The sequence below is a fragment of the Anabas testudineus genome, chromosome 2, assembly GCF_900324465.2.
Source record: "Anabas testudineus chromosome 2, fAnaTes1.2, whole genome shotgun sequence".
Lineage (NCBI taxonomy): Eukaryota > Metazoa > Chordata > Actinopteri > Anabantiformes > Anabantidae > Anabas > Anabas testudineus.
Genome location: NC_046611.1, coordinates 17,032,213 through 17,057,592, shown reverse-complemented (window position 1 = coordinate 17,057,592; position 25,380 = coordinate 17,032,213). Strand labels below are relative to the sequence as shown.

Sequence of the window (25,380 nt, the reverse complement as noted above, 5' to 3'; positions counted from 1 at the left end):
AGCGTGTTTTCGCCGGGTTCCTTTTTCCGACGGACACTAAAAGGATTTAGCAGCTAGCGGCGTTTTAACAACCGCTGTTAATCCCTTCACTGTCAGCTAATCGTTCAGTAACATGAAAACCATGTTAACTATTATCTCTAACGCCCTTTGTAGGATCACTGGAAGGAATGCGGTGAGTGGTGTGGGGTTAATGTTGAGCTGGAGGCGGTTTCTGAGGTGAACTGGTTAATGCTATCTGCTGGCTAGCATGGAAACGTTTGGCTTGGTGCTGACCTTGTGAGCGGCTAACATTACCAGCTAGCTGTGCTGTTGATTTGCATGATGAGTTCAGATTTATAATACTTTCGCTTGCACAGTGTTGACTGAATATTACTATACATAATGTGCATGGATAAATGCTTTCAGTACAGTGCGCCTTAGTTTCTGCATATCATGTAGCCTATTAGCATACATTCATGCTAACAGCGATTTATTAAGTCTGTATTTGAAATTCATAAAGGTTGTTTTAAAACCTTACAGCTGTTCTGAGTCTATTCATAGATTACATTGACAACAAATGTACAGTATCCACTGATTAAAAAGACGATTTTTTAAATCAAAACAAAGATGGCGACCAGTCGACCACTTTTGTAAACTCGTTAATAAGTTTGTTTTTTGTTTTTTAATCGCAGCAACGGACGAGATATGTTGTCATCCAGACAGTTAGAAGAGCTTCTATCGATTCTGATAATACATTTAAAGCTATGCTAAGTCTATTTAAACTAACAAGTTGGTTTGTCTAATATGATCAGTTAGTTCATTTTACCTAAGGGCGATTTGTTGGCCGATACACGAGGGACACAGGCTGCAGCCATTTATTGTTCTGTGTCCAGTCTGTCTTGTTTGTTGTTTGTTTGTTAGTTTTTTGTTTGTGGTGATTTGCCTTCCTTGAGCAGAACAACAGCTTTAACTGATAGGGATGCACTGAGGTGATTATTATTAATCAATACACCCTGAAATAGAAGTACACTTACTGTACAGTAGGTTTGTGTGGTTTGTAACGAGGCTAAATTTGGTTTCTACTTGTTACAACACTTTAAATTGCCAAACTACTTTAAAACCTTATTTCAGATGTTTAAAGCTGAAAACACATCAGTGCATCCGCGCTCTCTGCAAAGGGTATAACTCTTGCAGCAGCATGTTCTGTCTGTGGTTTGCTAATGACAGCAGGGTTTCTACAGTCCTAATAAACTTTTTGATATGTCTATACTATATGCAAACAGACTGGAAAGTTTTTCCACCCACTAAGTTCCAGATTACAATAAAAGTGCAACTTTGCTTTTGCACTTTTTATATCATGAGAGCTTGTCATGTTTGGTTATACAAACACATCACTGTCTAGTAAACATTACTGACTCCGTTTGGCTGTAGAAATACTGTTGTTTAATGGCTTTGTGTTGGGGGGGACCTTGCTTTTCCTCTTTCCCTGTTGCTTCCACTTCGTGTTTATTCACTCTCGCTTGCTCAAACAATCCCCGATTTATTTCTTGCTTCTCTCCCTCCTCTCCTCACCTCCCTCACCCTCGTCTGAACCCTAGGGAGCCCAAACAGTGTCAGAGGTAAGCAGCTTGTTGCTCTGCTGATGTTTGTCTCTAGGCTTGGTTCTTCGCTCTGCAATGATGTTTCCTAAGGAGCTCATCATATTGTATTAGTTGGACATTTTATATATTTTTGTTATTTAAACGCCACCTATTCTAAACATCAGTTTTGTTGTTTTGTTTATACAATGAGTTCATTATTAGAATCAATTACTACTGTGTAGCACAGTTAAACTCTATTCTTATTAAACTGTTCTAGTGATATTTCACATTGGCACAACATTCAGTCATTAGGTACGATTGCAAAATGAATGGTTAGTGAATTTACATCAACATGACTAAGGCTAGAAGCCATTGGTTATTTTTATTTAAAAAAAAAACAAAAAAAAACAAACTAGTGTCAAGCTCTAATCTAATAATTGCAAAAAAGTTGGCTAAAAGTCTTAAAATGTTGTGTTGGTGCTGAAATAGCCAGTTAAGTATAGACACTGTTGGGCTGGTGCCAGACTCCATGTGTTTTTCTCCTTATTTTAGTTAGTTTTTTTTTTAGTTTTTATTTAGTGAACCTGTCATCTTGTCTGTGTCTATTCTTCATTTCACCTGTAGATGTCTCATCATCCTGTACACTGTTTAGAAGCTCCTCTGGCTCTGCTCTGCATTGGTCTGATTGGTTGGCTCCTGTGTTCCCCAGTTGCTGAATGACCTGTCAGAGTACGTCAATTTAACCTCACCAGTGGCGCCCGCCTTGGCACAGACCCAACGGCAACCTCCTAAACCACCACCAGTCAGTACTAGAGCATCTGCTGTACAGTTAATTAGTGCCCAGACCGACTCGCTACCAGAAAGGCCAGTAAGATCACGTGTAGCATCCTCCGTGTCTTGTCTGCCTGGTCACTAACAAAGCTGGGAAACTCATGCCCGTGAAATAAATTCATTTAATGTGACTAATTTGTAAGACTGAAGTCTTCTATTGTCTTCAGGTAAACTGTTTATATGGCCTGCAGTGGATTTCCTTCATTGCATACACATTTAGTGGATCTCTTAAAGCCCAGTTTGAACAGGATTAATGTTTCAGTGTTCATTTGGGCTTTTGTTTTTAAGAAACATTGTGAAACCTTTTTAAAACAGCATTACTACTCTACTACTACATTTGGCTCATATTAAAATGTATTAAAATCCCCCTTTTCCACAGGCAAGAGGGACAATTTCACATGACTAAAACTCAAACATATTTAGTTTGATGCCATATGAGATTAAGAAAACATCCATATTTACATTTTAGCTTCACAAACTACTGGACTTTTTTCCCTTTGCTTAGAAATGACATAAATAATTCTTTTTTATTATTAGATTAGTTTACACGAGAGACGAGTGCAAAAATAATATTTTAAACAAAGATTGTCTGAGTGCATATATATTTTTGTCTGTTAATAAGCTGTTTCTTTTCAACCTCTGCTGCAGTTTGCTCAAATATCTCATGATACAGGCAGATAATTACACATCATGTTTATTAATCCAAGAAGATTCAGTGACTTCAGTTAAGAATTTATTGCACAACAATGAGAAAACATGGAGATGTTGGCTCCCAAAGTTGTTACTAAACCAAAGACTTACTAAGTATTTACCAGGAACCCACTGGTTAGTAAACCAGATTTACCTCATATCTTAGGTGTTTGTAGGTGTGTAAGTGAACCACCCGTCCCAAATCCGATCCCTGACCCATCTACACCCACAAACCCGCTACTTGCTGTAAAGAGGAGGAGGGCAGACCCCACACTGTGTAGATGTTTTGTGTGCCTTAAGCTGTGCTCATGATTCTGCAGTGATTGTGAACCACAGGACAGTTTTTAAATTGATGTCTTCTGTGTCCTCTCATTGTTCAGGGTGCCAGGGTTGTGGTCTCCCGCTCCTTTGCTGATTTCACCCCTCAGGCAACATTTGAGATCAAGGTGCGTTGAAACGAAAGGGAAAAGACACCGGAAGTCTAAGTCAGTAAGGTGTTTTCTAACATGACTCTGTTTCTACAAATAGAAATGTGACCTGCACCGTCTGGAGGAGGGTCCTCCGCTGAAGGCCGAGATGACTCGAGAGCAGGGCCTGCAGTATTACCGCACTATGCAGACTGTGAGGCGAATGGAGCTCAAAGCTGATCAGCTCTACAAACAGAAGATCATCAGAGGCTTCTGTCACCTTTATGATGGACAGGTACAAACGCATTAGGTTTTGATCCTGTTAGTAACATCCTACTAATTGCTACAGCATTTACAACATGACTATGAAGTTCCATGGTTGAAATTATTTTTCAGTTAAAGTAACAATACATGTGTAAAATAAAAAAACAAAACAAAAACCTGTTTGTCTTCTGTAACAGGAAGCATGTGCTGCAGGCATTGAGGCAGCCATTAACCGCTCTGATCATCTCATTACCGCCTATCGTGCCCATGGATACACATACACCCGCGGTGTGGCCATCAAAGAGATCCTGGCTGAGCTCACAGGTGAGAGAGGTTTCAGAATCTGAGTTTTTGTCTCCTCACATTCCTGAAGTTGTCCTGAGTTTCACCCCTTCACTTTCCTTTCTTCCTCAGGTCGTAAAGGTGGCGTGGCCAAAGGGAAGGGAGGTTCAATGCACATGTATGCTCCAGCTTTCTATGGTGGCAACGGCATCGTGGGAGCACAGGTAAACACACACAGAAATAATGTCTGGCTAACAAAATAATTACCTGCCGATTTTCTCCTGGTTTTCTAAGTAACTAAGCTGAGAATTTTTCCAGGTTCCTTTGGGAGCTGGAATCGCTCTGGCCTGTCAGTACCAAGGCAACAATCAACTGTGCGTCACACTCTATGGTGATGGAGCAGCCAATCAGGTCAGATGCAGAAAGTTTTGCTTTTCCTTACTGACCACAACAATGGGTTTATATCTCCAACTGTTGAACAATTTTAGTTGTTTATTGTACTTTTTGGAATGAGGAATAACCTCTAACTATAGCCAGTGTCGAAGTCCTCTTGCTTTCATATACATCACTGAAGACACTTGAGTTTAAGATTAAAAGATGGCTCTGAGACCAAAGTTCAGATTTTCAGCTTTAATTTTATGCCGCATACAGCTCGTAACATATGTTCACACTTAGAGTGAGCAGAAGTATTGTCAAATGTGACCGACAAGTCTATCTTACCCTGGTGTATGAATGTATGTCGCACTAAGTTTTATTTTTGTCCTCTCCGATCCAATCAGGGCCAGCTGTTTGAGTCGTTTAACATGGCCGCTCTGTGGAAGCTGCCGTGCATCTTCATCTGTGAGAACAACAAGTACGGCATGGGAACATCCGTGGAAAGAGCTTCAGCCAGCACGGACTACTACAAGAGAGGCGACTTCATTCCAGGACTCAGAGTGAGACACAACTTTCTGTTTGTGAAGTTGGACATGTTTGAACATTTGGGGTCTTGGGCTGTAGCTGTAGTGTGTCTTCAGTGACCATATGCTGCAGCTGGCCTGTATGGACCTAGACTATAGCAGGAGGAGGCTGACAGTCCATCCTGGCAGTTGCAGGTGTGAGCATGCATACAGCTGTCTGATGCTCATGTATGATACTGCACACATACATCTCGGATGAAAATAAAGACCAAGTAGAGTGAAAAGCCTTCGATCAGTTACTGTGCAGCCCTAGCAGCTGGTTCTGAGAGGTTGCTCTTTAGTTACAAAGTTTAAAAGTCTTCATTTGCTTTGACTGTTACTACTTTTTTTTTTTTTCCTTTTGTAGGTGGATGGGATGGACGTCCTGTGTGTCAGAGAGGCTACCAAGTTTGCTGCAGATCACTGCAGGTCTGGCAAGGTGAGCTGGATTTGCTGGGAGTTTGTGTGTTGATTTACACTCTTGTAACCTAGTTTCTGTTAATCCATGTATACATGCAGCAGATCAGGAATCGGATGTCTCCTCTGTTCAGACATGTTTTGGAAACATGGCTTAGAGATTGAAACTGTACAGTGACAAAAGATGCTGAATGGTGACCTTACTTATTTAGTCTTCAGACTTTGAACTTGTTTTGGAGACTTCACTTTTATATAATCTTTTTTTTGTCCGGTCATTCCATTCAACTGATTTCTGTGTGAAGCCTTTTAACCTGCTCATGCTCACTTGTGATATACCAGTTAGAAACCTGGTTACTCATATACATGGCAGATTGGCATTGTCAAGAAGAGACCTCCTGGAGGAAATCCGGTTTCTTTCATCCCTTATCCCGCTCAGCTTACTGGAGAAATGATTGTAACAGGGTTATTTAGGGTCAACACAGGTCAACTTGTCTCGAGACGATATTCTTACCAAAATACACTTCACAACTCCATCTCCAATCTGCATCTGAAATGATCCTTTAATTTATGTTTTCCTTATGAATCTCCTCAGTTACATCCTGAATCTGCCAATCTTTTCACTCCATCTCCTTCAGTTTCACATATGTCACAATTTACCAATATCACATCCACATTTTACCCAAAACACAGGATGTTGTGCACAAAGTCACTGTTATGGCAACACACCACCACAAAACATTTGGCGAGGTTACATGAGTACAGTGTGATTTAATTAAGTGTTTTAAATTTACTGTTCATTCATCTACATGTTGTAGTCTGAGTATCAAAAGCTTTTCTTCAGCTTCTCTTGATGATGCTGACATTTCACTGTACACAGATAACGGTGATGTTTGGAGGGCTTCAAATCAGTCTGTACAAACTTTGAGAAATCACTTGTGTGTTTCAGGGTCCCATCATAATGGAGCTGCAGACCTACCGTTATCATGGACACAGCATGAGTGACCCAGGAGTCAGGTGAGTTTAGGTTTTATTTATTGTTGCTGTCTTTTAATTGAGAGTCTTTGGAAGGTGCTGTGTAAATAAATGTTTAGTAAGTAAGTTACTATCTGGTCATTATCTAAGGCCTGTCCTATCTATGTATCTGGCTTTTTCTCCTGCTTTTGATGCAGCTACCGTACTCGAGAGGAGATCCAGGAGGTCCGCAGCAAGAATGATCCCATCTCCATGTTGAAGGACCGCTTGCTCAGCAACAACATGGCATCAGCAGAGGAGCTAAAAGTGAGTACACACAAAAACTTTACTGCCCAGGTAATGGTGCCAAGTGATTTAAATTATAAGATAGACTTTGTGTTTTTCATTTAAACCAGATGGTGTACTGTGATTTAGCTTCATCAGTACTCATTTTGCTAATGTTTAATAGTTCTCCGTTATCTGATTCTAACTGTAATACTACATATTTCATCTTATTTAATTACATAGAAATGCAACCTGATAAATCTTCATCACAGACTTGTGGTTTCAGAAAGCACGTGGGCACTGTCAGTTTCCCGAAACAGCCTATCTTATGGGGACAGACCCTTTGTTCAGCTTTGAACCAGAAATGCTTAGCTAATGGAAAATTAGTAGGGCTGTATTAGACCATGAAGAAAACATTTTGTAAGTTTTATATTATGAGGATGTTGAGTTTTTGTGCACACTATTTATTTATATTTTTGTCTTTAGTTATTGATCTGCTTTATGTGATGTTACAACATGAAAGCATTAAATTAACTTGGCTGGAATTATAAGTGACCTGGAAAATCTGTTTGAATTTATTTGTGAAACTACTGAATGTGCTTTACGGTATCTGGTTTGAAAGCCTGATCAGAAAGTCTTTTGTGGAGGATGTTGGCAATGAGTCGTGTTAGTGGAGGAGATTCTCTTAGAAGAAACTTAAATCTGACCTAAATAGAAATACTGAAGCACACGACACCTACACGTTTCTATACACTGCCTTCATATAGCTTCTTGCTTTGCCTTTGAATGAATATTTAAATAGCTATGTGGGGAAAATTAAAAGCTCACAACAGCAGAAATGTTGTCATATTTAAGACCTGTTGTTATTATAAGACAGCAGTATTCCTCTGTTATACTTTTGGTTTCACTGATGGTTAATGGAAATAACACCAGATCAGGAGACACACTATTAACTATTGTTCACATTACTTACTCAGGAAAAAAATGCCCTCTGAACATAATCCAGCCATTTTCCGCAGTGTAGTGGGGGGAAAAAATAATGTAATTGTTTACATAAGGATTTAATTAATTGAAAAATGTCCCCCCACGTGTGGTGATGATTTAACACAGCTTTTTCTCTGCTCCAACAGGAAATTGATGTTGCGATCAGAAAAGAAGTGGAGGATGCGGCTCAGTATGCCACGTCAGATCCAGAGCCGCCGCTGGAGGAGCTGTGCAACCACATCTTCTACAACAACCCACCACTGGAGGTCCGTGGGACGCATCCCTGGTCCAAGCTCAAGTCCCTCAGCTAGAACCCACACCTCAAAGAACATGTCAATATATAGCCGGGTCCAAAACTCTGAGACCACGTTGAGATATAATCATGAAAACCTGGAAATCAGAAAGGTTGAGGGTTTAACCTGAGGAGCTAGAATGAAGGTTTATAAGTGGGCAGTGTATGGCACGCTAACTCCAGAGCTACCCTTCAGAAATCTTCAGTCATTAGCTGGTGCTCAAAAGTCCCTCTTTAAATAGAATAATAATTTGACTTCTGACTCACTTGATGCCACCTTGCCCACAATCATCTGGATACTTGTTTAGGAACATTTTGATTGAAATTTAGGCATAAAATTCAGACTAATTTCAACATGTGGATAAAACTTTCTAGATCTGAGCTTTTGTTGAAGGACTCGGTGCCATAGATTAGCTTAAATTGGATTTCTGACCAAGAAATTGCGCCAAATCTTTCTTTATTTTATCATAAGTGGCTCTAAATCCTCAAACTTTGATTACCAGCTTTACATGACGATTTAGATTTTTGATGTTACATGTATGCTCATCTTCCTCAAAGTCTTCCCAGTGTTAAATGAGGCCCCCTCACTGCACCAACACCCGTCTAAGGGGAAAAACCCCAAAATATTTAGCACTTCCTCCACGTTAGATCTCAGCAGTATTCTGCACCTTAATGGGAATCGGCTTTGACCTGAAACCTGTGGTATTTATAGTTTTATAGTATTTAAGATTTATTGTGTCTTTTTATTTGTACAATCATCACACTAGAGATGTTTGAAACTGAGAACAGAAAGAGCCATTCTACCAAGTGCAGTGTGTAATTTACAGGTTTTAAATGCTGCAGCGCTGCATGATATACGCACAAAACTTAGGGTTTTCTGTTTCTCTGCCAGCTTTTTTTTTCTCCTCCTATTAGTATTGTTCTTTTCCATGTTTATTCAGTATTGTATTAACATAAATGTATAAGACTTCTTGCAATTGTAATGTCACTGTTTGAGTCTTTTGACTTATTTTTGGACCTTTTTGCTTTGTGGGTTTTAAAGAGCAGGCTGGAAAAGATTTGATATGTTTAGTGTGAAATGCACAAGAAGGGCCATGAGTTTGTAGAGAGAATCTACCATGTGATGAAGCAGTTCAGAGGCACTGTTTAACCTTGAATCACATGCCTAAAGTAAATATTTTAAACTTGAGCTGAAAGTTTTATTGCTTCACACGTGATCTCTTGCTGCTTGACTCACCAAAGAGAGAGAAATGTTTAAAATCGGATTCTAACTAGCCCATAAGATGTTGGGAACTATTCTTATCTACTGGTAGATTGATTGCACTACAATACATTTTAGGTTTTACAGTCTTCATGAGACACATTTTGTAAGACTGGTTTGGAGAGTTGTCTCTAAGGCTAGTGACCAATATGTTTTACACTGAACTGAGGTGGGAACCAAGCAAAACCAAGTAGATTTCCTGTTCCTCATTTTATGTAACACTCTTTCTTGTTCTTCACAACATAGTTTTTGTTATTGACCATGAACTTATGCAGATATAAAGCTTTATTTGAGTGTGTGTGTGTATGTTGAACAGAGACTGTTTGCCTAGAAAATAAATTCCTAAAGAAAGTGGAGAGAGATGTTTCTGTTGTTTCATCAGCAGTTGGTTTCTTAAAAGTAAAATTAACATGTTTATATAACCGAAATAATTGAGTTGTTTATTAAAGGAAACTATGTAATTATGCAAAATCAAAATTTCAGATATCTAATGTGGTTAGGTCAACTGGTAGTCTGTATTATGGCTTATCACCTGCAGAATAAAGGCAATAAAAGCAATTATTTAACATGCAACCTGAATTTAATATTAAAATTAACTGCAGCAGAAAATTAGCTTCTTGTGCTTGGTTGTTCCTTGGACTGCCACTAGGTGTCACTACCAGGTTAATTTTATTTATCTGCGGCCACAGAACCTAAATATTCCTATGCATTAAACAGTATGATGGAAAAAGCCTGTAAGCACATATTAATTCTGAGCACTACAGACTACACTTTTACTTTCTACAGATGATGTCTGAAAAAATGACACAATATTACATTTCAAGAATGGCTGGATGCTTTTCATATATGACAATATTTGGAGGTTTATTTTGAAATAACTGAAATTATTTATCCATTGTCAAAACAGTTTTGGTCAGTGAACTAATTGTTTACTCGATAAAACATTACAGCTCTAACCACAGGTGGTGCAGTGAGTTCCATTAGTTTTAGAGTCCGTGGTTTGATCCCTGGTTTCTCACATCCTTGAGCAAAACACAGAAACCTTAGTTGTTCCTTAGGGAGGAAATTGTGTATGTTCAGTACACAGTCATCTGTATTTGTGTCAACAAACTGCAATACTGAAATATAACAGTAAAATCTGTCTTCTCTGAATCGTTGAAAATTAAATAGTGAATAGATTTCTTTGTCTCTGTAGTCATTTTATACATTTGTGTAGTTGTTTTGCATATGTTTGTGGTTGATGTGTTTAAGGACAGTTTGATTCCATAGCTGTTTTGCATCTTTTTTGCATCTTTTTACTTTCAATTTGTGCCAAATTCTACATCTTTATTAACCAACAACATTAAAATACAGCACTTCATTTTGAACTATTTTAAGAAAAATATGCGTTTGGCTTCATTTGTACAAATAATGCATGATAAATATGAATTTATTAGAAATATGAATATATATTTATTTTATTTATTACCAAAATCATTACATAATTAATGCATTATACATTTATAAAAACGAACTAAATTATTAATAGAAATGAAATAGAAATTTAAAAAGTTTTCTTCCATTATTACCTAAGGACGCCGCCTCCTGACGTGACGCCGGCGTGACGCAGCAGTCTGACGGACAGGTAAGCCGACACCGGCCGCCATATTGGGAAAGAACGGAAGTGGAGAGAGAGAGAGAGAGAGAGAGAGACAGACAGCTCGAGAGAAAACTGTGTGTTGAGTCAATCAGTTTCCGAAAAAGGGCGTCCTCCTCGGTGCTTTTTCTCATGTTTGTCTCTCCGGAGGAAGGGGCGGTCTCGGTGCCACGGCAAATCCGGAATTACACCGTGTTCACTGGGCTCGGCTCGGTCGCTTGGTCGGTCGGTCGGTCGGTTGGTTGGTGGACTCCGCGGCGGGCAGACTCGCAGAGACCTAACTGAAGGGATTTGAAGAAAAGCAGAGAAATAAAGAGGAGAGAGGGAGAAAGCCGGCTGGGACTGACAGTGTCGACGAGACACCGGGGCAGAAAAGAGGAATAAAAACAAAAGAAGGAAGAAAAGTAGACGGAGGAGGAGAAAAAGATGCCCCTGGCTCAGTTAGCAGACCCCTGGCAGAAGATGCCGGTGGGGGGGACGACCGGAGAGGTGAGACACTCACACGGACACCGAGAGAGACACTGAACTGACAGCGGAGCGACTTGTGCTGCAGTGACATTAGCATAATATTTTATAAAAATGCACAGCTGCACACTTTAAAGTCTGTTAGAGAGCAGCTGGGAACAGTAGACGCTCCTAAAACTCATAGTAAGACACCAAACTAGATTTCTACACACTATAACGTAACAGTTCCGACTGAAATACTCTATATAGAAGTATTAAAGAAGTATTAGAGGACAGGAAATACTATTACGAGACACTTAAAAAGCAGTAGTGATACTATATGGTTCAGAATAGGTGCTAAAGGGCACAGTAATAATGCCACAGTCCTGTCCCAGTGGGAAGTTTAGAGGCTGAAGATCAAAAGTACAAAAATGTGACAATATGCTGTCCAACAGTGAGATTAGGTCATTATGGACAGCAGCAGCTGCTCCTAATGCTCACACAGAGACACGAAATATGATTTAAATACACCAACAACTATCACAGGGACACAGAGTATTCATTTAGTACTACACGACATAAAGTAGTTTTATAAGCACACCTAGAGTCACTTCAGGCTGAAGAGTGCTGTAGTGATGTAGTAGCCGTAATACACTACACATGATGCCATTTGATCCTAAAAACCACAACACTAAAGTCACTAATAGATAACAATTGACTGCGACAGCTACTCCTAAAGCACTGCAGAGATACAATATTTGATTAAAATACACTTTGCACTACCATAAAATCACTTTGAGCATACAAATATGCTGCATTACTCTGTTAAGAAGTATTACATTTGTACTACATACGACATACAGATACTCAATAGAGTTTGTTTAGGCTGGAGAGTGCTTTAGCAACCTTTACAGAGATATTGTCAAAATACACCCCATACGATGCTATTTGATGCATAATGTCACTTCAAGCACCGCAATGTCACTCTCAGCGCACAACCATGCTGCAATGCTCCATACAGAAGTATTAAATTTGCACAACAGGATACACAGAACACATAAAGATCATACACTATAGAGAGGTATTGACTGACAGCTGAGTGACTTTCACTTGGGCTACAGGGCGCTACAGTAATATAGTAGCAACATTTAGAAAACATATTAATAAATACACCACACAGATGCTAAAAACACATTACAGTCACTACCAGCCAACATTTGACAACATCAGCTACTCTTAAACTGTCTATAGTTGATACAAAAATACACTAACGTGCAGTAGTCCCCTGTATAGAAGTGTTGAGCTCTAAGCTCCACACATTAACATCACCATTAGATAACAATTGACAGCAGCAACATCTCCCAAAACTTGTGTAAAGAGACAGCAAATTGGATTAAAACCACTGTAGAGCATCATAATTTCATTCTGAGCACACAGGCATTCAGTAGAACCTCAAGTAGAAGGCTAAAGGCACTCCAAAAATGAAAGGTGTGCCCGCTGAGACACCTGAGTAATTGACTGGCACACCTGTTATTGATGCTGAAGTTTTAAAGTAAAACAAAATATTGCTGCCACCATGGCTATGTTGTTATGTGTTCAGTACGAAAGTATTAAATTGATACTACAGATCCAAGTATTTGTGTTGTAGAATCACTGAGAGAGATATTGTGAAAAATACACAATATGGGATGGTAAAAAATACATTGGAACACCTTACAATCATTATAAGCACTGTTGAAGCCAACAAACATGCTGTATTATTCTATAGTCAAGTGTCATTACAACTATAGCACATAAAGTAGTGTTACAGGATACATAAAGGTCATATAACTATCATATTTTATATTCTCCCAAATATGTGATAAAAATATAAATCTTAGTGCAGTATCTATTTGAGAAGCTGAAAATGGTTGAAGTACAACAATACAGCTGGAGCAGCTCCGTAAGGATTATACAGTGTCTCTGAATTTGGATTAAAAAAACAATTGATATCACAAGAGTACACATTACAGTATCATTTAGGAGTAATAAAGCACTGTTATAGGACCCACACTGTAACAGTATGTAGAGACTTAAAGTGATGCTACTGTATATGTAAATAAAAGCATCTTTATTTAATACTGCAGCAAAATCAGCCACATTTTAAGCTCCTAAAAGGATATTAAAGTTACACCAAATTAGATTAAATACAAACATAAAGTATCATATGTACACCAAATGAAGCTCCTTAACTTCACTCTCAGGTAACATAGACTCACAATGCCTTATGTGATCACCTTTATAATGTGACAGTCAGGTCAATACTGAATGTCATCTGGATGAGCAGCTTGTTTCTGATCTACTGTAGGAGTGTTAAAGTGAAACTAAATGAGAATAAAGTATGAAAACATCATACACAGTGCATTTTGTCTCCAACAACAACAGTGTTGTTGGAGACAAAATACCATAAGACATGCTGCAAGTCTCTACACGAGTGTCATGGCTAAGTGCTTAAATGTGATGCTAAAAAGGTAAATTGCAACATAGCTGAGTACCGCAAATGCTCTGTAATGGCACATGGAGACTCAAGCTGTATGTAATATGAAGCGTTGTTAGGTCAGTAGTCAAGTCACTACTATCAGCAGTAACAGGAACAGCTCTATAAGCCAATACAGAGACACTAAAGTGACACCGTGTTTGGTTGAAAAGCAGCATAAAGTATGATGCTAATGTATAGGAGCTGCTCTTAAAGCTGCTATGGGGCTAAGAAGGCGACATGAAATCTGAGTAAAAAGCCAGTGTGTGCAACGAAATGTTGGGCTGCAGCTAAACATTTATTAATTGATTATTTTGAATCTTAATCAAGTCTATAAATTGTCTCATGAAAATGCTCATGATTTATTAGCTTGAAAAAAGTAATATGTGGCACTTCTTCCTGGAAATGGATTAGACTATGAATTAATTATCAGAGACTGCGTTAAAATGATTGTTGGTGCAAAAATTAAGGCGACTGTTTTAAAGTCCTCGCTGTGATTTTATTTTAAGTGACTTTTGCGATTCTACATAAAAAATGTCTTTTCCTCTAGAAACTGAGATTGAAAAAAAACTCCTGTGTGAGTGTGTTGTCTTTTTTCCAGTTCTTCCTTCCAACAAGTTTTTGAATCTTGATAAAGAGCTGGAGGCGGTGCAACTGTAACCGCATGATTCAGGAAGAGGTTATGTCTTTGTGCGTGTGAGAGTGTGTGTGTCCACTTCCTGTATGTGGTGTCACAAGGGCTGCATGGAGAAATGGCTGTGTGTGTGTGTGTGTGTGTGTGTGTGTGTGTGTGTGTGTGTGTGTGTGTGTGTGTGTGCGTTTGCGTGTCACTTTGTGGGCAGATTGTGAATAAGCAAACCATATTCATGATAGGCTCCAAATGCAGAAATGCACTGAGTCACTGTAGCCACCTTCTCTTTTTCTATCTCACCTCTAAACAAGTTAATACCTGCTCCCATTGTTTCCACTGCCATCTCTTTTCAGGACAGGAATGTGCTCTTCTTGGTGAAATTGACCTTTGGCACCTGTGTTACACAGATGTACATCAGTCTGATGTGTCTGATAGTAGAGTGTTTGCTGTCGTACCGGCTTTTCTAGGCCACAATAGGGCAAACAAAAAGCACTCACACACACACAAAGGAGTGAGTGGTGAAACTCTGCTACGGAGATGAGATGCTTCTGTAAGATTTTTGCCCTAAAGACAAGATCATTCAACACACACATACCACATGCAAAAAGCAGCGAGGGGCTGCAGCTGTCTGGTGAAATGCAGAAGTAAAGACAAGTGTAGCTGAATCTACACTCTGCAGGCTCAGTTATTTTTTTTACCACAAAAAAGTGCATTAGAAATCTATCTGTAATAATCTGTATGCAAATGGGAAAATCATAAGTAATAAAACATCCTCCAGGGCTGCTACTAATGATTGTTTTCATTAATGATGATGATGATAATTATTTAGTGCATAAAAGGCCATATAATAATGAAAAATACCCATTAATTTCCCAGAGCAGTTTAAAACCCCGAATTTAACGTTATATATAAAATAAATAAAATAGTTCAATTGGACATTTGAGAAGCTAAAACTAGTAAATTTAGTTATAAACTAGTAATATAAGGCAATAGTCCCAGTTAGACAAAAAACAGGTATTCTTTAAAAAGGAAACTTTTAAAAATAAGTGCTTTGGAAGAACAGTAGAAATTAACAAAGGAACATGAACAAAAAGGTGCACTTTCTTCACAAAAGAGAAATAATAAATCCCATACAGTGACATTACTTCTCTTGACCTGGGCTGCTGTGTGACTGTTGGAAAGTTCTGCATATTGTTGCATAACAGTATTCATTTGCAGTATTGTATTTATTTAAGACAAGATACTGTAATAATACAAAATGTAAGTCAGTCATAATTGTCTGTATATCCACATTTACGTCACAAACTTAAAGTTGTACTTAATATCTATTTATCAAAAAATATAAAAAGATATAGACTTCTTGACAATATATCTCCCAGAGCCATCAAATTTGGTAACTGTTGCTACAAAACTTAATCCCTCAAATAGAAGTGAGAGAAAAGATAATGATAGGTTGGGTTTTTCATCCTGTAAAATGCTGTAGACACACACGCACACACACACACACAAACACACAAAAAGTCAACATTTTAAATTGCTTGACTTGGTTCACTTTTGTCTGAGGGGGGTCCCACAGTCTCAGACTTTGAAAACCCCAACATCAGAGACAGGCTGCACTGTTTATATTCATGGTTCAGACTCTACAGTCCTTCACTCAGAAAAAGCAAAGCTTGTCGCTTTTCCTCTTCATCTACAGTTCTGCACTCTCTGTCACCTTCTACCTCTGCATCTTTCTTTTCGTCATAAGCCATCGCTCTCTCTGTCTGCCATCCATCTTGTCTATTCACGCTCGCTTTTTATGTTCTTCTCCTCCCTCCCTCTTTCACCCTGCTGTGCAGATTTCAGGCTTATCCTCAGGATGCTGCACTTACCAGCAAAGTAAATAATCACCATAATCGCTTTTATTGTTATTATTGTTTTTGTCAGGCAGTAGTATCACTGCTATCAGTGTCTAAATCACAGCTGCTGTTCCAGCAGGGAAGCAGACAGACTGCTAATCTGCCTTACGTAATGCTAATTCATATCTGTTGTTGTTATTTTTTTCCATTTGGCCAAGCAGACAAGGTAGAAGTGGTTCTAGCTTGGTGGCCCTGCTGATAGATCTCACGCTGTGACCGTCTAGAGAGTTTATAAACATTTTTAACATTTTTAACTCCTGTTTTATTCCTTCGTCACAGGTAACAAGAGGGGGATGATGATGATGATGGGAGGGAGGGATCTGTATAAAAGACCGGCAACTGATTGAGCAGCTTGATTCACCTCTAAATCCTTTGATAACACAAAAAGCAACAAACCAGGAATGTTGTGCTAAAAGAACGCATATCTTCACACACCTGATCCATACTGTCAATCATCAGATAAGAATTAATTGCAAAAGTACACTATCTTATGATTATCTTAGGCAAATTAAAAAGCAAACTTATGCCCCCATGATTGAGGTGTTAGGAGAAGCTAAAAATGCCTCAAAAACACTCAAGGTCTTAATTGCTTTAACCAACATATAATTAAATTAACAACTCTAAAGCATTACTGGTGTCATAAAAACAGTTGTTAGATGCATTAGACTCTGAAGGTGTACTGTAGTAAAGTGGACAGTGACTGTATCTTTACAACAAGCCTGTACTGTAAGTGTTTCCAGTGATCGGGAGGTGTTTTCATCTGTCACTTCAGGCTGTTGTTCGTGGCTTGTGAACATGTTTTAACCTGAAGCGGTGACGCTGCAGCTGCCTGGCAGGATCACACTAATTACGACGTCCCTACTGTGTACCAGGTGTGTGTGTGTTAATGTGTGACGTCTCTGTTTGTTTCTGTGATTACAGGATGCACATCACGATCCAGAGGACTCCGTGGGCGAGGACGACTCGATGCCCGTCTGCACCGTAAGTCCACCTCCTGTTCTTGGGTTAAATGTTCAACTCAAACAGAGACGATGCTCCAGATTGTGTTTAGTGGTTTCTGTGAGCGTCACCTGACATTGAGTGGGCTTCAGTTGTAAACTCAGCTAGCTCTCAGTTTGCACTCACAGCAGTTTCACACTCTGACCTCACTGATGGCAGCTGTGTGTAAGTTAACCCCAGATATACATTAATGAGTTAGGCTGGCTGCTACTGACGAGTAAACAGCCTTTCTGGTCATTTGTACGTCGACACGTGTGTGGCTTTGTTTGTGAGACTTTCCCCCAGCTTTGAAAAACTCACACAAAGCAGAGTTTTTCCCCTTAGATGATTTATTCACTGTTTGAGAAAACTGACGCCTACTCCTGTAGGATAATTGTTGGTATGAAAGAGAAGCTCAGTGTGGCGCGTTATTAAGCTCATGAGTCATCTTACAGCAAAAAAATCCTCCCTCAGATCCTCTGCACAGCTAAATATTAACATCATATTCCAGGTGTTATTTTTGAATTACTTGTTATTTAATCTTCAGGTAAACTCTTCTTACGTCACTTCCTTTGTCCTAATTTCAGTAACTTTACACCATTTCTAACTTTATTTATGTCAAGTTAAAATCCAAAATAAAGTTCACTCTTCAATCCATGCAGTATTGGTCTTATCAACTCACTGCGAGGGATTGGTTCTTAAAGCTGGGTGCATTTTGGATGATTTGTTTTATAGCTAACGCTGACTGTCGATTTCTCCAGTTAGAACAACCATCGTCAGCAGTGGTAGATTATATTGGCAGTAGGTAATATATGTTAATTGTGAAACAGCTCCAGTGACTCTTAAGTCTGTTAGATAATGTGCTCACTGCAAGGCGCTGACTGGACTCTGCCAAAGATTGTTTGTCAGGGAAAGGACACATCACATTTCTCCAGCATGTTTTTCATAGTTGGACTGTCTGTAGATATTTGGACTATTTGGTGGGAGCAGTGATGTACAGTAGGCTGTGTAAGTGATCTCCCAGTAATTCTCCTAACCTCTACTACAATATGTTCTAGTAGTTGTGAAAGATGAGCTGCAAACAGCATATTCCAGCTAAAATCAAACCTAACCCTACTCTCTGCTGTAAAAAAGTCAACAGTGTTGACGGTGTCCAGAGTTCCTGTATTTAGTCGGTCACAATGGATAATGATACTCACTACAGGTATGAAATAAATCATATAAAATATAGAGTAAAAACTATGACGCACCTAGCTGACATTAAACAACTTGAGCGGACTGAGACAGACTGTCATCTCATGTTAATCTAAGAGAACTACAGGTGCCAGAAGTCTGTAGTCATTACTCAAAAAAAGAAAGCAGAAAAAGACGTAGGACTGCAGATATACAAACTTAAACAAAGCAGCATTTGCGTAAGGTTTTCACACCACAGACTATTTATAGCTTTTGATCAAGTATATATAATAAGAAGTTGCAGTGCAGTAATTTGCTAAGCTGAACAGCCAATCGGGGTTGTATCTCTAATGAGGAGTCCAACATGCTGAATTGGCTGAAAGGCCACAGACCATATTTTCTGCTAATATTTTTGTTATTATTGTTCTGTTTTGCCCCTGTTTTATAATTTATGCTTTTTTGCAGCAAAGTCTGTTAGGAACATGTCCCTGTGATGTGAACCGGTACCATACATGTTTGATGGTTTGGTGGTGTAGATGGTTTCATATTTGCAGCTGTGAGATATTACTCTGTTTTTTTTTCAGCTCTGCATAGTCTGACAGTAATGGCCATGAGCTCCACTTCATTTTGTTGCTTTTCCATTTTGAACAAACCCTAGCTGCTTACAAATACCTAAAGCTACCGATGTACTGCAGTTTCCAGAATACCTATATACAAGTCTTCAGGTGTTGTTCTCAGTTAGAGGAAGGAGTATGGTTACTTAGTGTGAAATCCTAATTTATTTTTCCCTCTGTGTAATTTTGAGGGAGAGCTGTCATCTACTGTTACATCTCTGTTCTGACACAGAGATCTGAGCTGATGTATTAGTCAACTTTAGTTTAGTAAATTATAATCAAACACAATGTTTCTGGGTTTATTTTGCTTGATGCCTGCCAAACAGCAAATCCTAACTTTTTATCCCTTAACAGAGGAGAGAGCTGCAGAGGCAGTACCAGCTTAGTAGGATGAGGCTTTCTTTTATCTAGTGCTGAAATGACTGACTGTGGGAAAATTTGCTTGACATTTGAATATTAATGGTAACATTTGCATCATACTGACACAGAAAATTGGGATGCAGTGGACTGTGTTTCAAGCAAGAAGCCTGTTTCTGGAATTGATGAACTGTGCAGCTTTTCTATTATGTAAACTGTACATTTGTGATATCCGTGGTATCTGTGATACTATTACTTTATATTACAGTATTTTTAACTATGTCATCAAAAGATAATAGATAAAGTGTGGTGTGTGGTGCTTTGTAGATTTAGGTTTGTTGACTTTGCAAATGTGTCCTGGACTTCACATCCTTATCTTGTTGTTATTACCTATCCACCACCCTACACATTAAAGGAATAAGCATTGTTAAAGACACATTGTCTACGAAGGTTAAAATGCACACATCACTGTATTAGAGCAACCCTGGGAGAATAAATCTGAGTGATCCTTATCTGGTTATAGAGGAAACATTTTTATTTTTTACCCCAGAGTAATGTTTTATGAGCTTAGCGTGAGTGCGGGAGGCATCACGGTCAGAAAAAATTATTTGTGTATGCAATTTAGTTATTCACGCATATAACTAAAACCAGTTTAATAATTAATGCATGCAAATTACTAATTCTGAATAAAATTGTTAAGAGGACAAGTAACAAAGAAGACATTGCTCTTTCTTCTTAACAAGAGGGGAAAGGCAAAACCAGTGATATGATATAAAATAGAGAGAACAAATCACTAATTCAGTTTTGCACATTATTGTGTATTAATGTCTAATTTCCACTTTTTAATATATAATGCTGAGTTGAGTTTTACCTCTTTAGCTCTTAAGAAATTACTCGAAAAAACTGATCTCAGTTTAGGTAGGTTAGGTTTAGTTGGTGTAATTCCACCACAAAGATCCTGGCACCATGCTTTTCCAAGATCTCATGTCCAGGAACCTTACATGGGTCCGTTTGAGAGAATTGTGATTTGTACTACCACATCAGGGCTACAGCCCTGAGAAGGTAAAGCAAATAGGCCCACTAACATATCAGAAGTGTCATGAACAGATGCTTGTTACTCTACATGTGCAGTGCACATTTTTACATGGGTGTGTAAAATGCTGCACAGTATTTGACAAATCTATGATGTTCAGTGCTAGAGGCTCCACCTGACAGTTACTCTTTTGGAAGTGGTCCCAGAACAAGGTTTAGACCCAGCTTCCTCCAATAGAAACCAGGTAGAGGAACTAACCTTCTCAAAATGTTCCTGGTCCCTGGGAAAGGTTTCTGCTATGTAAATGGGTCTTTGCTTTGTGCAAATACGGCTTCACTTTAAAGGGATACAAATACACAGTATCTGGCAATCCAGAGTCGACAGCCAGGTTGAAAAAACCTGAACCTCACTGACGTGCATCTTACCTCTAGGGTCTTCCTAGTTGCACTCTGTGTGTGTTGGCAGGCAGGGCAGCTGCACACATCGATTTTTAAATGCAGTGGAGACGGATTGCTAAGGGTTATGGATTGACTGCCTGAGAAGAGCTGAGCACCCATTACCTCACTCTCTAGAGTCGGCAGCGCGTGCGCGCGCACACACACACACACACACACGCACATTCAACCTCAGAAGCAAGAAGTAGATGTGAAAACAGTATGAACGTCACGTTGTATGTGTGTGTGTGAGGATGAATATATTACAAAGCTGTTAATGAGTGAGTTAGATTGTTCCACTGGCTCAACAGAGTGTGAAACATCGTTATGTGTCTGCATGTTTTTCTCTGGTTGTGAAATTTTATCTTGACACTATTGTTGTGGGGACATTTGTGTGCTTAGTTGTAATCAACAGCTCAACATCAAAACTCAAGCAGACTTGAATTTAAAATCCATCAGATATTTAGCATTCAACTTAAAAATGACACAATGAAACAATTTATCGGTTATAATTATAGATAAATCTTCTCTCAAAAGATTATTATTTGACAAATTGTTGCAGCTTACATGGCAGCCTGCTATTGGTTCAATTCCTCTGTGTAACTCTTAATTATTTTAAATAATCTTTTCCCTATTCTTTTGGTTACATTTGTAACATTTGTTATGTGCTTCTTCATGTGCTACTGTTTTACGTGCAAATGTTTTATTGAAAGATTTATACACATAAAATCAGTATAAATCTTTAATTAGTTGATTGAAGGACGATTGAAGGTTAGTCTTACAAAAATGTTGCGAACCCAAAGGTTTAAAAGTCACATTGATCCTCTCAGTGATATGAATACTCAGACACACACTTCAGTACTCATTCACTCACTCACTCACACACTCATTCAGTCATTATCATCTATGAAATCCCTCACACACACACAAACACTTATATCATATCACAGTCACACTCAAGTGTGCTGCTCATTGTTGAGTCGATGATACAAACTCATCATCACTAGTGTGACTGTGACTGCAAGAACACATTCATTTCACATGCTGACTCCACTGCTCATTGTTGAATCAGTGACACACATACACACGCCAACAAACCACTGATGCCCCCAGTGAGGCAGAAAATGGTTTCCAGACAGTGTTAGGAACATCACTGCCCTCTGAGGGACCAACGAACATCTGCTACCATCTGCTGCTTGTGTGTGTGTGTGTGTGTGTGTGTGTGTGTGTGTGTGTGTGTGTGTGTGTGTGTGTGTGTGTGTGTGTGTGTGTGTGTGTGTGTGTGTGTGTGTTTGTTAGACACAGTATCATGTTTGGACCCAGGGTGAGGTCACTTACTGACTGTGGGAGAGACCGACATTGACCACCAACTTTTACCTCAGGTCACAAGCAAACACATGCACCCACTTTATTAATTTTTCTTGTGCAGTGAGTTTTAATATTTGGGTTTATTTTTTGTGTTTTGTTCCATTTTTTTAAATCTTACTTTTACTTTTTAGAGACATATTATTCAAATTCTGTATGTTTAGGCCAGAAATCAAACTGAAGCAATGTGGTAACGGCCATCTTAAAAGGCCATGTCTCTTAGAGTTTTATCCATTAAACCTCATGTGCAGATGACACTTGGGAGGATTTGATTGACTCATTAGAGACTTGTTTGAGTAAATCTACTTTCAACAATTATTTACCTGTTTTAAATATGGCTGTGCCTCAAATTTTCAGCCGAACCTTGTTGACTTAGAGCTTGACCTACAATGGGAAACATGGCATCAGAACTAAGTGAAAGTGCCAGAAGTCAAATTGTTAAACGAAAAGGGCTTTCTCAGGGTCAGATCATGGCTTGACTGAAGGTTCTTATGGTGCAGTACATGGCTCTAACACACTTTGTGGAAGCTGCATCGGTTGTATCCAAATCAGGATCAGGAACCAACATTGACCACACCATCAGAAGATCAATACATTGTTGTTTGTTTGCTAATAAAAAGAAGAGCAGCTTCACCACATATACAGAATTATCCAAATAAAGAGACACAAGACAAAAAAAGACTGTCTGTTAGTGGTCTCAGAGGACGAGTAGCTATCCCTAAAAGCCCACAACCCCGAGCGCCTAGTTTACTTTTCTGAAAAGTGTTGCAGAAAGTGTCCAACTCAAATCCAACATGGACAGGCTTTCAACAGGTGAATGCAGTATAACTTCAGTGATAAATACTAAAACACACATACGTTCTGTTTGTGCAAAGACACAATATCACGAAGTCTGACACATGGACTCTTATTTCCCCTTTCAACCTATTTTTCCTGACGGATTTCTAAAGGAAGACTAAATTATTCACTGTTCCCAAAGAAAAAGGCCTTTATCGTAAATTCTAAAATGTAATGGATTTCATTAGTGAAGTCATTTTTCAGACTTCATAAATCATTGCATGGTCTCCTCTCTGTGTATGTGTGTGTGTTGCCTGTGTATGTAGTGGTCGCAGGCAGATGGTATTTAATCTTCTCTGGCCATCTGGACTGACTTTCTCTGGCGTCTTTTAAACGCCCACACACACACAAACACATGGCACTCTACTCTCTTATTCAACATGCTCAGGTGAACATGTGTGTGTGTGCATCTGTGTGAGGGATCAGATAAACAAGACATTTCTCATCCACTTTAGACGGTCACAACCTCTGAACTTGAAACAGGAATCACTGTAATTCCCAGTGTGCCTGTCTAGACAAAGGGCAGGAAAACAAAAGTCCTCAGTTTGGGACATTATGTTAGTTCCTATTTTGTACAGGGAGCTATTTTAGTGTTTGGGTTCGGCTCTTAGTGGTTATTTGTCTGCATCTGTGGTTGTATGTGGAGGGAGGGAGGAAGTGTATGTGCTCAGGCCTAAACACCTAAAATGGAAACCTCCACCCCACCCACGCTGGCTAGAGTGGATATTGATGGATGCACAGAGGGAAAGAGAAAATATTGATTGATAGGAAGAGGCATAAAGTTAGGGAGGGAAAGTGTGTGTGTGTGTGTGTGTGTGTGTGTGTGTGTGTGTCTATTTTAGAGACAAAGGCACATAATAAGTGAGCTAGAAGCGGAAGGGAGATTTTAGTGTCCTCCCAGTTTAGGTTCTGTCAGGATCAGTTGGTGAATTCCTCAGTGGTAATGAGCGGGGTCAGTGTGTGTGTGTGTCTGTATGTGTGTTGTGAACAAGGCATTGTGTGTTTTGCCATTGTGAGGTCATGGGCAGATGATGTAATCTGCGTAACTTGGCGCCGGTTTTCCTGAATGCAGCCCTCTCTCCAGGAACAATCAGAGAGCAACATCACACACTTGCTGACATGCAGCACTGTCCCAGGGCTATAGGCTCATAATAAATGTAATGAATTGTTTTTACTATGTTATATTTTCACAGTGCACGTGCAGTGAAGAGAAATATTTCACCAACACAATAATTAATTAAGAAAAGTAAATGCTATTTTTTCCCGCCAAAGTATCCCGTCTTGCAGGACAACATTCGGTTTGTCAAACTTAGGTGTTCTTTGTGGTTGTGTTTAAACACACACAGCACTTGGCTGTTAGGGATAAAGAGTTAAGATTGTGCTTTGGCTTAATAGAGAAAAAATTAACTCACTCCACACAAAGTGTTTATTAAACTTTAAACAAACCAAACTTTGTCTAATGGTAACCACAGTGTCAAGAGTCAAACTCTCACTTCAGCCACTTGCTTTCCATTTGCTTTCTGTTAATAACTGTAGAGCTTTTTTCATTTTAATAATATGTTACATTGAAACACAATCTGTCCAGTGCATCATCTTTGCAGTTTAGTTACATAGGAACCTAATCTGTAGGAGACACAGTTGCTGGGAAACAGTTTCATATTGATGATATTGTTGACAGTGTCTGGACCTGGGGAGTATAACATGTTTTGATTGTTATTGATCTATTATTTTATTCACAGCCTTGTGCAGATGCAGATTCTAGGCCAAACTATGGATGTCAGAGGTCAAACAGTACTAATTAGCATTTAAAAGATCTAAGAAAATCTTACCTTTGTTTAGTGTTTTCACACATGGAGTTATTTGCAACAGGATTGGGAACACAAATCACCCAGATAGCATCCAGTACTGTGATGATGGATTGGTTACCTAATGTGCAGTTTGCCTAGGATATTGTGAAATCAACATCCTGTTGTTTTAGGCTTGATAGGGAGTGATGACGAAAGAAGATAAAGAGAAAATCACTGCCCTCTTGCTTGGAATTGTTTTTTGAAATTAATTTGTGATTGCAATCTGGAGTCTTTTAAGCAAAATCTTTTTAAATAAGCCTCACCCTAAAGTAAACATTGTATGTATAGAACCAGAGACACTGTCACGTGTTCAGGGAGATGTCAGGGTGTCTCCCCCGAACCATTTGGGAAGAATAAGAGAGCCAGAGAGACTAGAGGGGAGTTTCCCTTTATGTTAACTGGCAGGAAGATGCCGGATCTGGAGGATCCTCTATCCTGTAGATACAGGAAGGCAGAG

The 25,380-nt window shown here is 39.0% G+C and overlaps 2 protein-coding genes across 6 annotated transcripts in view; both read left to right on the top strand.

Annotated features, from left to right (window-relative positions):
* The first annotated feature begins 17 nt into the window (after window positions 1-17).
* On the top strand, window positions 18-9,517 carry LOC113163937 (pyruvate dehydrogenase E1 component subunit alpha, mitochondrial-like). Of its 4 annotated transcripts, XM_026363004.1 has the most exons (13): window positions 18-172; window positions 1,578-1,598; window positions 2,269-2,361; window positions 3,461-3,526; window positions 3,609-3,782; window positions 3,949-4,075; window positions 4,166-4,257; window positions 4,352-4,444; window positions 4,813-4,968; window positions 5,339-5,410; window positions 6,335-6,402; window positions 6,558-6,666; window positions 7,755-9,517. In XM_026363004.1, exons 1-13 carry the CDS (start codon window positions 113-115, stop codon window positions 7,917-7,919), a joined length of 1,296 nt encoding a protein of 431 aa, XP_026218789.1. In that variant the 5' UTR covers window positions 18-112; the 3' UTR covers window positions 7,920-9,517. The 4 variants fall into 4 exon arrangements, with proteins under 4 accessions (XP_026218789.1, XP_026218790.1, XP_026218791.1 ...); XM_026363005.1 differs by lacking the exon at window positions 1,578-1,598; XM_026363006.1 differs by lacking the exon at window positions 2,269-2,361.
* Window positions 9,518-10,831: 1,314 nt separating this feature from the next.
* rps6ka3b (ribosomal protein S6 kinase, polypeptide 3b) overlaps window positions 10,832-25,380 on the top strand; it is a 44,754-nt gene continuing 30,205 nt past the window's right edge. The window contains exons 1-2 of one of the 2 annotated variants that reach the window (XM_026361706.1): window positions 10,832-11,286; window positions 17,207-17,266. In XM_026361706.1, coding sequence (XP_026217491.1) covers window positions 11,224-11,286; window positions 17,207-17,266 — 123 coding nt within the window. In that variant the 5' untranslated portion in view covers window positions 10,832-11,223. The remainder of the gene's footprint in view (window positions 11,287-17,206; window positions 17,267-25,380) is intronic. The other variant, XM_026361707.1, reaches the window with a different exon arrangement.

What these genes read in the sequence shown, in the direction of transcription:
- LOC113163937 (XM_026363004.1), top strand. Translation starts at nt 113, where the DNA reads ATGAAAACCATGTTAACTATTATCTCTAACGCCCTTTGTAGGATCACT. An exon ending in GGATCACTGGAAGGAATGCG is followed by an intron (nt 173 to 1,577) that starts GTGAGTGGTGTG and finishes TCTGAACCCTAG; the next exon opens with GGAGCCCAAACAGTGTCAGA. An exon ending in AGGCAACATTTGAGATCAAG is followed by an intron (nt 3,527 to 3,608) that starts GTGCGTTGAAAC and finishes TTCTACAAATAG; the next exon opens with AAATGTGACCTGCACCGTCT.